Genomic DNA, 11,294 nt, shown 5'->3' on the forward strand with positions numbered 1-11,294 from the left:
CTTAACTCCAGTTCTTTAGGCATTTGAAACCTTAAAGTGCTTTCCCTGCAACTATTTTTTCCCCCAGGCTGAACAGCCTCAGTTCTACCAACTGTGCTCACATGGTGAGGTTTTGACTCCTTCCTTCATTCCAGCCACTTCCCCTCTTGAATAATGGCATCAGCATAGAACACAGGACTTCAGATAGCACTGACCTGTCACCTCCAAGGACCTGAACTCCTAGGACCTGAATGCAGCTCAAGAGCACATTAGCTCTGCTCATGGCTACATCACATAGTAGACTGACATGAAGTTTTCTGTCCACATAAATACCAGCTCTCTGAAGATCTACCCTAGCCTACCCAATCACATAGCCTCGCCTAGATTCAAATTCCATATTGCTGAATTCAGCCAGCTACCTCTCTGAGAGTAAGAATCAATTACATACATGTGGCATAATTTCTAATCAATATGAAACCACCATTTCCCTAGCACCAGTGGACCCTTACCTGTATTAGCAGCCAGCCTAGCCCAAGATGTGATTCCAGGTTCTTGCCTTGATTGTACACTGCTAAGGCAAAAATTTGCCCTATTTCAGATGTCTCTTGAGTTCAATATAACAACAGGTACAGCTATTAAATATGATCATGAAACCTCAACTGATAATCATAGAAGTGCAATTATCAATATTATGGATTGCGGCTGCCCCACAGTAATCTGCGCCAGTCAGATTGCATGGAGAGGTCTAGTTCCAGGGGTGAAAAACTCAAAAAATCCACTACAGCAGCCAGGATAACTGGAGATTTGGAAACCAGTCTCTGGGAAAATGGTAGAAGGAAAATGCAGGGCTTGGTTAGCCTGGGAGAAAAAGAATGCTAAGACTGTATAGTCCACAGTAGGGCCTTTCTTCTCCAGTAACTGCTGGCTTAAGGGTGTCCTCTTGTAGCCTATTCCTTCCCCTTAATCCTTTAGTCAAGGGGCTATAGTTTCATCTGAAGTGTGGCCAGCCACTTATACGGTACTTATGAGGTCTCTTCCTCAATCTGCCTCTTTTCCCCTCTTATTCTCGCTCAGCAGAGTCAAGGTTACTTCCTCTTGCCTGGCTTATTTCCAAAGGATTATTAAATTTATATGAAGTCAATACTTCAAAAATCCATGCTGAATATGAGGGCAGGAAAGATCCGTTTTCTCCATTTATTTTTTAAAGAGCCATATTATAAGACTCCAGCCCGTCCGTGAAACAGATTGCTGAGCTGCCTAACATCTCCAAGATTCCTTCTTTCCTGTGTTCTTTGCCTAGGATAACTATGATGACTCAGGGCTCAGGGCTGCCAGGATGGCAAGCAGGAACAATGTTTCCCCTGCTAAAGACTATGGCAGACATGGATAATCAACTATATCACTCTTTCTCACTGAACCAGGACTCTGCCTCAGAATCCACCTTAACACAAGCTCCAGGCAGCCACTACTGATCAATGGGCATTGGCATAAAGGGGCGAAACCTGCTTATCATTCATGCTTTATATAGCCCACAGAGTAGGGAGTGTAAAATGATTTTGTGGGAATTCCTCCTGAACTGCTATGACCAGGGGGCACATTTAATGGTACTACAAAGGAAGTGCTGAGGCACCTACCCAATCAGGGAATCATTTTTTTTTTTTTCAGCTTAAATCCCAATTGAGATGGGATTCCTCCTGATGAGAGATTTCTTTCTGATGACTATAATCTTTATATTCTCTCCTGCATAGCAGAACACAGAAGGGCAGAGCACAGCCCACAGCTACAAAGGAGAAACAGAACTGAGGCAAGCAGCAGCCACACAAAGTAAAGTACTAAATGGGTAAAGTGTATGTATATGAATTATATCTCAATATCTCAATGAAGCTGTCAAAAAAAGGTTAATGGTAAAATATGGGGAGCTATAAATCATTTATAATTTGTACATAATTTGTACAAAATACTGATTTCACCAGACCAACATTTAGTAGAGGGACTTGAAAGGAAGTAAAACCCCTTTAACATTATCATGAGAAAAACTAGGCACTAGGTATTTGCTTTTGCATTGACCAAAGTTCACTAAGAACTTCCTGCTGATGGCAATAATGGACCCTGACACAAAGCAACAACATCCCATTACAGACTAGCATGGAGCAAAATGGTGTGGATTATAAAAGAGGCTCAAAAGAACTGGGAAGACTATAAATCTAGACTGAATCAGAAGAAAGACTAATTTCTTTTTTTTTTTTTTTGAAGATTTTATGTATTTTTTTGAGAGAGAGAGAGAGAGCAGGGGAAGGGAGAGGGTAAGAATCTCAAGCAGAGTGGGCACTGAGCATGAAGCCCCATGTGGGGCTTGATCTCACGACCCTGAGATCATGACCTGAACTGAAACCAAGAGTTAGACACTTAGCCAGTTGAGCCACCCGGATGCCCTGAGAGACTAATTTCTAAGACAGAGTTTCCCAAAGAATATTCCACAAACCACACTGGTTCTGTAAGATGTTAATAGATGTAACATGAAAAAGGTCCCATAGTTACACAAGCTTGTAAAACACTGAGTTAAACAAAGCTGGAAAGGTTTCTTTATTGCAGGACTTCTCAGAGCCTTTAAAACACTAGTAAACATTGTGATGGGATAGAGTGTGTAGTGAATTTGTCTATAGATCATTTTTAGTCCCCCATAAAGTATCTCAAAGGATCAATGTTTCTAAGGATTATACCAAAGGAAATGCTGGTCTAAGCCATCCTTGGCTCAGGGCTTCACCAATTCCTTTATAAGGATAAAACTGGAAATTAATATGGGGAACTATAAATCATTTATAATTTGTACATAATTATGTTTAACTTAACTACATAGTAAAGTACATATAGTTCTCACTCCATGATTTAGATGCAGTTAATTCAATAAATCTTAAAGTACCCCTTCAGGTATTGTTTTAAACAGATAGATGGGATAGACTCTGGTAATGACAGTCAAGAGTCTGGTGATGAAAACGGGCAAAACCAGGCTAGGTACCACAGGAGCTGAGCCCATTTCTGCCTGGGCGTGGCCTTTTGTCATAGTTACACTCCTCAGGGCTAGAACGGTCAAACACCCTTTGTGGCCATTAGTTCCATCTTATGCACACACATACCTCATCATCATCACAGAAACTTAAAATTGACCCTCAAGAACCACAACCAACTAATCCTCAATTTGACATCACTGAATAACAACATGCAAATACATATCCGCTTGAACTGGCTCCTAAGAAGGTTAAGACCTAGAGTGAACTCCTACTGGCTCCTGTCTACAAGTCCCCCAGGCCAGACCTCCTGGGCCTCCTTTCTAGTGGACTTCCCCTCTCGAGTCCCTCTCTAGAGCCCAGGAGTTCACTTGGCTGCCCCACAGTGAAGCCTCTGGGTCATGTGCCAATTTCTGAACTCCAGAGCAGAGCCGGATCCAAAGCTGGTCCCAGCTCTGCCTCCTTCCTTCCTTCCTTTCTCTGGCCCAGATGGCCACATTCCCACTAGAGTCTCCTTAGGAAACAATGACTTGAGAGCCTGCTTAGCCACGCCTCTTGCTTTCTTCAGCCAGCATCTTTGGGTATCTGCTGTTAGCCTGATTCTCCTCTTCCTGTCCCCTTTGGGCCTCCCTGCACCCATTCTCCCAGGGTCTACTGGAAGGCATGAAACAGTTAAGCCCAAGAAGCTGAGTCCCCTATAACCTTCCTAGACACAAGGCTCCATCTGCCCTTTCAAGGAGGGGAGTGAGTCCCTGAGGTGAATCAGGTTTAAGTTAAGAAGGCTCTGGTTTCCATTTCTTTTTCAAAAATTTACTTACTTATTTGAGAGAGAGAGAGAGTGTGCGCACATACAGGGGCAGAGAAAGAGGGATTGAGAATCTCAGCAGACTTCACACTGAGCACAGAGCCCAACACAGGGCTCGATTTCCCGACCCTGAGATCATGGCCTGAGCCGAAATCAAGAGTTGGACGCTTAACTGATTGAGCCACCCAGGCGCCCCTCTGTTTTCCATTTCTTTACACTCCGAGTGATAGTCAATAAAAAGCAACAGGCAGCTGGGGGCTGGAACTGATTCAGCCCGACACTCAGCTACCCACTGAAGCACCTACCTACAAAGACTATACTTGGAGCCTTTAAGGCAACAAGTCACCTCTGAGCGATCTCACTCCAGAAGCATGCTCCCTTGGCATACCCTGCCTAGAAGATAGCAGCCTGGAAACTGCTTTTTCCCTAAGTGCAGCTTTCCAGGCTGGTGTCAGAGAAGGCAGGTATGTGTCCTTTTCCATTCTGACTCTTGAAGGTGAAGCAGTAACTCACACATCTATTCTGAAAGAAATCAGTGAGGGACGCCTGGGTGACTCAGTCAGTTAAACATCTGGCTCTTGATTTCGGTTCCGATTGTGATCTCGGGGTTGTGGGATAGAGCTCTGTGTCAGGCTCAGCACAGAGTCTGCTTCTTCTGCTCCTCCCTCCGTGTGCGCTTTCTCTCTCAAATAAATAAATGAATCAAATCTTTAAAGAAAAAAAAAAGAAAAGAAATCAGTACAAGAGCCCAGCTCAACCAATTAGAGAGAAAACTGTTATAAGCTTAACCAGGGTAAAGGTAGAAGGCCAGGCCAGAAACTGCAACATAAAACACTCTCTTAGCCAACAAAGGATTTTACTTTTCCTTCATCAAAGTGCTGCTGGGAAACAACAACAACAACAACAACAACAACAAAACACTATCGCTCCTTGCTGCCACCAATTCACTTGCATTCACCAAAGCAGGTTTCAGGGGAAAAATATTCACTGGCAGGTGAGCACATTTCTCAGTATCCTTTTTGAGGCTGTTGGGGCCAGAATCACTCTGGTCCTTGGCTTTCCAGTCCTCCTGAGTCCCTCATAACCCCAAGAATGCAGTTTCAACAGCAGAGCAAAGGAAAAGAAGTAGCTTTCTCAGAGAGAAGCTCCCTGAAGCCAAGAGGTACACAGACTCCCTCCCCTCAATTTCCCACGGTGGTGATGGTGCCTCTTGCCTTCCAGATATCCATGCTGGAAACCTGGGAGTCATCCTTGACTCCCTACCTCTCCACCAGACCTCTAAACAGGTACCATATCCTGCTTATTCCACTTTATTAGTATCTGTACATGAGTCCCTCCTCTCTTGCTGCTTTAGTGTAGGCTTTCATCATCTCTTTCCTGGATTTGTACTGCACCACCTCCATTTTAGTTTCCCAACCTCCAATTTTACCTTCTCCCATCTCTCATCCACTCCTGGAGTGATAGTCCTAAACTCAAATTTGATCATGTTATTCCTTTAATTAAACCCTTCATTCATTCAAATGCGCCCTTTTGTTTCTTCCTCCAGGCTCTTTGGCTGGAACGCTTGCCCTCACCTCATCTTATTGGTCTGCCAAGCTGCTAGTCTTCTTCTAAGCACCAGTTCAGTCAGCAGTGTTTCCTCTGTGAAGCCTTCCCTGATCACTTGATGAGAGCGCTTCCTATTTTCCTTTGGCCCTGCTTGAGCTGGTTCTTACTTCGTGCGGTGCTCACTACCTGCAGTACCTCAATCCATCTTGACCGTGTATATCCCTGAAGCAAGCAAGGTTCTGTGTTATCAAGCCCGGCGCAACATCTGGCAGAAAGTAGGTTCTTCGTGTTTGTTGACTAAAGAGAGGAGTAGTAAAGGAGAAGGGGGAGACCTGAGCAAACCTGATCCTCGCTTTGCAATATACGAAAGGAGAGAAAGATGTGCCTCTTCCCAGAACCTGAGAAATACTACTGGTTCATAAGCCACATGGACCACTAGGAGAATCTACCCTTAAACTGAAAAGTCATCTGACTACAAGAAGGCAACTAAAGGCTCCCAGACCACAGAATACACATAGGTCAATTTTTCACAGTGGCCTCCTGCTATCTTTACAATGTTCTCTCTGCCACTTTCAGGAGCTGCTATGGCCTACTCACTGAATTACTGTCTTGACCAACCCCATCTCTGACTGTCAAGAGGCAGGAGGAGTCTGAGACATCTTTCCAAAATCATGTGGTCAAAGGGTCAAAACTTCAGCATTCCTCATCTTCTCCCAAGGGGCACTATTTTTCTCAGGAGCACCCTCCATTGATTTCCATTCTTTCCTGACATATACCTAAAAGCTTCCTATAGCTGTTTGAGCCCATCCTTTTCCTGGCCACCTACTAGAGAAATCTCACTTGTCTCTATCCTTAAAGTACCCGGAAATGAGCATATGCTCGTGAATTAAACAAATGAGTTAACGGATAATATCGGTTTCAAAGAGGACAGACTAGCATTTCTTTCAGGCGTACAGAGACCCCATCTGGTGCCATATGCTTTTTTTTTTTTTTTTCCTGGTCTCTTAGGTCTCTGAGAGCACAGGAGATAAGATTTTTACCTGACATAATTAAGTCCTTAAAAGCTCCATTTGGGTTTTTTGTTTGTTTGTTTCTTGTTTTGTTTTTGTTTTTGCAATCTCTTCCTCTCCAATTGCAGCCAAAGAGAAGACATAGACTGTGAGGCTGCACCAATCAGCCCAACAGACAAATAAGGCCAGAGAGCCTATCCCTGCTGCTCACATAAGCAACAGCCCAAATTCAATCCAACTGCTCAACAGAGAGACTTGGACATCTGGGAGCTTCCCTAGATCAGTGAGGTGCATGTGTGGCTTGGACACAGAACTGAGTACAAGGTAGGCCTATCGCTGGCAATTTCTTTGGGAAAATCTGAGTGGTTAGAAACACTCAGGATTGTCTAGGAGATGAACACAGCAGGAGTGGAGCACGGGGACTAGGTCTCCAAGAGGAATTCTCATTCCTTTCATAAGGAGACAGGAAGAGCCCCTGGGGAGCTCTCAGTGATAGGCCCAGGCCTGGTTCAGCTGCTGAGATGCAGCCGGGCCAATTAAATAATTGGATGGGAAAAGAAGGGAAGCCACTCCTTTCAGGCAAACTCCCATCCCAGACAGGAGGCTCCACGCAGCTGTGGCAACAGCAGCAGCAACAACAGGGCAGGGATCTCTTCCTCTTCCTCCCACTAGCTGAGAACTAATGCTTAAATTAGCACCTTGGAAACACCCAGATCTGCCGGCTGTGCCTTCTCTCCCAGCTCCTGCCACTCCCTTAGGCTTCCTTTTCAAGCTTGAGGTTCTCTTTCAAGTAAATTAAAAAAAAAAAAATCTTCTTTCCCTAGAAGAGCTTTTCAAGTAAAGAATGCCTCTGGATTCTTTCCACCACTATGGGCTAGGGAGGGTTATTATTATTATTTTTTAAGATTTTAGTTATTTATTCATGAGAGACAAAGAGAGAGAGAGAGAGAGAAGCAGAGGGAGAAGCAGGCTCCCAAGGAGCAGGGAGCCCAATGCGGGACTCGATCCCAGGACTCTGGGATCATGACCTGAGCCGAAGGCAGACGCTTAACCGTCTGAGCCACCCAGGCGCCCCCTAGGGAGGGTTATTTTAATGATGGAGTCCCTGTGACAGGCCTCCATCAGTCCAGCTCGGTCCAGATGCTGATACCAGCATTGCCTTGTTTCCATTAGGGCTAAAGGATACAGCCCCCACTCTGCCTTCAGAGGGGCCCACACTGAAGGAGTGAGCATGAACAATAAACTTCTGCCAAACTCTATCTGTGTTGCTAACTACTGTGTCCCCAGTACCTCGTGTAATATCTGGAACAGAGCAGACACTACATAAATATCTGGTGAATGAATTAGCTAAAACAGTGATACCAGCTCCCTATGATAGTCCTTGGAAGACAGAGTGAGGAGCTCTTGTTTAAATTTTAAAGAGATAGTTTGTCTTCGTTTCATAAATGAGAAAACTGAGTCCCGAGAAGAGGAGAGACTTCCTAGAGGTCTCAATAAATAATGGTAAAAAAATGAAATAGGTCACAGTTGAGTCCAAGCCTGGGACCCTAGTTTTTATGGTCTACCCAAATACCTCTAAAGAGCCACTTTGCCCTTCTCCTCAGTGGTATACCATTTTGATTCCTTATGCCCTGAAAAAAGGCTCTTTCGGAAACTCCATGCAGGGGTCTGCTGGTCTCAATAATACACAGAGCATTTAAGGAGTTCCGGGGATCCTCTAGACTTCAACCTGGGAACAGACTTCAAGAGGCAGAGGTCTCTGGGGCAATGTCTATGCCCCCAAATGGAGGGATGACTGTATTGATGCTTCCAAAAGGCTCTCATCAACCTCAACAAAGTATCCTCTTGCAGAGAAGGGCTCCTTTAGCCTTCGAGAAAAAGGTCTGAAGAAGCCTTTTCTGATAAGTCCCTTCTTGCATAAGCATTTCTACTCTAGAGTCACAGAGACCAGAAGCACCTCAGGAGTTTTCTGGGATCACTATTCACTCAAACTATCATTGAGAACTTCAGGCAATAACAAAGGCACGAAGGACAACTAAGAAGGCCTTGTGACCCCATTCCTCCCCCCCCTTTCCTTGGACAACTATTGCCTACCTTCTTAGGAACCTGAGATGGGAGGCAAGAACTAACTCATTGCTTTCTTCTCCTGACTCACTTGGACCTCCTCCTCCTACTTCATCCACCCTCCCTTTTGATTCTTGATTAGATGCTAAGAACTGGAAGGGCAATCTAGTTTGACAAACCAGGCTGGAAAGATAATCCAGAAAGGAATGTTAAAGTTAAAGTTCTTCCAGTTCATGGGACAGACTTCTCAGCAGGATTTTCTGGCCGCCAAATATTCCAATGATGGCATCAGTCTAGGAAAAAAGTCCATCAGCATCTCTTTCCCCACTTTCATATTGTATACTTCTGTAAAGCTTCTCTGTTTGGGCTTCTAGAACTAAGTAGTCATAAAAAGGGGGAAAAGCCACTTATCTCCTGATAGGTGGCTCCTAGTGATTCTCTCTACCATCCCCCAAAAGGTGTGGCTTAGAGTGGGTCATCGGTCCCTGCCAGGGTCTGTCTGGTCTGCTGTAATGGGTAGGTTACTTGCTCAGGAAGCTACAAAGCACATCTTTAACCAGGGGCCCAAAGGCCCAAGAGTGGAACCTATTCCTCACCTCTCTATCTAACATAGAAGGAGGAGCCTTAGGGAGCCCCAGATCTTCAAGCTTTGGAGAGCTCTGCTCTGCTCCAGCAGAGCTTAGAGTATAGTGCATCCACACCTTCAGGCTCCTGGCCTGCCCTGTCTCCTTCCAGCTCCCCTTCGGGCTCCAAGGAGAAGGGAGATGGAAAAGTGAACAGAGCAGGGCACTCCCTCCCTTCCCCCTCTCCTTATATCAGCTGGCTAGGCCTCGGCGACGCCTCTCGCCCAGCTGCCCACCGCCGGGCGTACAAGCCAGTCAGGTAACCCCCCTGAGCGGTGGCCATCGGGCATGGTCTCCCCTAGGGCTGGCCTCGGTCGCCTGCCTCGCCCTCCCCCTTCCATGCCCTCCGCGCCGGCAACGATGACATCATTCCTCCCAGACTCCGGGACCGCGGACAGGCAGCAGGATGGGCGCCCAGAAAAGACTCAATGCACGGAGGCCGAGAATGCTGGGAGCTCTTCCGAAAGGGTGGGCACTGGCGGCCCCAGCGCGACCCCGCCCCCTCTCCCGTCGGTTCCCGAGCTCTCTCATCCGCGCCCCTGTTTCTCCACCTCCCCGCTGCTCTCTCTCCTCCGCGACTCCGGCTCTAGCACCCCCCTGCCTAAGACTGCCTGCGCTCTCCTCAGGAGAAGAACGGAATTCAGGGGTCTTGCACCGACCCCCTACCCCCACCGGACCTTGGTCCCGGCCCCGCGTTCCCATCCCTAACCAGAGAACTGGAGGGCTGGCCCCCCTCCTCCTCTGCCAGCCTATTCCCAGTCCCTTTTAGCCTAATTGCACCTGGCCCACAGGAGGCATCACAGGCCTCTAAGGCTAAGCGGCTCCTCACCTCTCATCCCAGCCCCCTGGGCCTGCCAGCGGCGGTGCCCCATGACAGTTCCTTTCCTTTCCCAGCTAAGGGCCTCCACTAGCAGTGTACACCATTGAGCCCCAAACGTTCCATCCGACGGCCCTCCCCGTAGCTCCCTTGGCCTGTCTCTGCTGACGGTGCCCTGAGCCTTTACAGGCCTCTTTGCTGTCACCCCGCGTATTTCCCCACGGTTTTCTTGTCCTGCAAGTCCTCCCTCCCCCCGCGATGCGATTTCAAGGCTCCCTTTGACCCATTCTAAGGCGTCCCCTCCGCAGTTACCAAGGCCTGATTCCCTCCCTCCCCCTCGGGCAGCGCCCCCTCCCGGCCCTGGCCTGCCCGCCGCCCGCCCCCTCACCAGCGGCTGCATCTCCGAGTGCGCGGTGGGCACCTGGAACCGGTCGATCTCCTCCATCATGGTGCCGGCGGGCGAGCAGGCCGGGGGCCGGGCGCGGCCAGGGACGCCGACGGGACCGCGCGGGGCGGCGGCCCCAGGAGTCGGGTGGGTGGTGCAGACTAGGCCGCCCGGGACGAGTCGGGCGGGCAAGCGTCCGGGCAGATGGAGGGGTGGGCTCGGGGCGGGAGGTTCGCTGGCTGGCTGAGCCCGGCGTGGCTCCGTGGGCTTGCCTTAGTGCTACCGCGGCTGTGGCCGGGCAAAGCCGCAGGTCTTGCCTCGCCTCCTCCTCCGCCGCCGCCTCCTGTCAGCAGCTCAGCCACTGCGGTGACTCGGCAACTCCACTTCCGGGTCCGGGACACCGCCTGAACCTGCATTATTCATGAGGAGGCAGTGCCTGGGTGCCCCAGCCCCTCCCACATGCCGGAGTTCTACTGCGAGCTGCCGAGGGTCGTATTATTCCTGAGGGGGCGGGTCTTAGTGGAGCCGGAGGTTCCCCGCGCGCCCAGCCCCGCCTCTCCCTCGAGCCGGGAGGGGGCGTCAGAGGCGCCTGCGCCTTGGCTAACGGTTGGTTGCTGGGCAACCGCGTCAGGGAGGAGCAGATTCAATGCTGCAAGGGCGCGGGGACCCACAACGACGGCTGTCCCCAAAGAACCCCTGCGACTGGGAATTGAAGTGAAAAAGAATCCAGATTTCCTGTGCGTAATCGAGGGGACAAACTCCTTGTCCTCAGGCAAGAGAGCATTTTGTAGGTGTTCCAAGTGTTGAGGTGTTTCCTGCTTCTTCCAAGATGCCCCAGAAACAGCCGCCTCGTAGGCAGGTAAACACACATCCCGACTGCTCTCTCCCAGTGACCTCTGACCTTCGCCACCAATGATCACTGATCATACTTCTACTGATCCTTCATTTTCTTTTCCCTGTTGACCCTTAACCTTCTCTTTCCCTGTGACCCCTGGCCTGTGTTCCCACTGACCTCTAACCCTGTCCTTTGCCCCTCTAATCCTAGCTTCCTCTCCCAC

General features: G+C 48.6%; 1 protein-coding gene across 4 annotated transcripts in view; it reads right to left on the minus strand.

Annotated features, from left to right (window-relative positions):
• Positions 1 to 10,627, minus strand: part of FAM219A (family with sequence similarity 219 member A) — a 52,466-nt gene extending 41,839 nt beyond the window's left edge. For all 4 annotated transcript variants that reach the window (XM_044920463.1, XM_044920462.1, XM_044920461.1 and 1 more), the window contains exon 1: positions 10,240 to 10,627. In XM_044920463.1, the coding sequence (XP_044776398.1) occupies positions 10,240 to 10,299 (60 nt within the window). In that variant the 5' untranslated portion in view covers positions 10,300 to 10,627. The remainder of the gene's footprint in view (positions 1 to 10,239) is intronic.
• Positions 10,628 to 11,294: the final 667 nt, after the last annotated feature.

Source organism: Neomonachus schauinslandi, chromosome 13, assembly GCF_002201575.2.
Source record: "Neomonachus schauinslandi chromosome 13, ASM220157v2, whole genome shotgun sequence".
NCBI classification, from domain to species: Eukaryota; Metazoa; Chordata; class Mammalia; order Carnivora; family Phocidae; genus Neomonachus; species Neomonachus schauinslandi.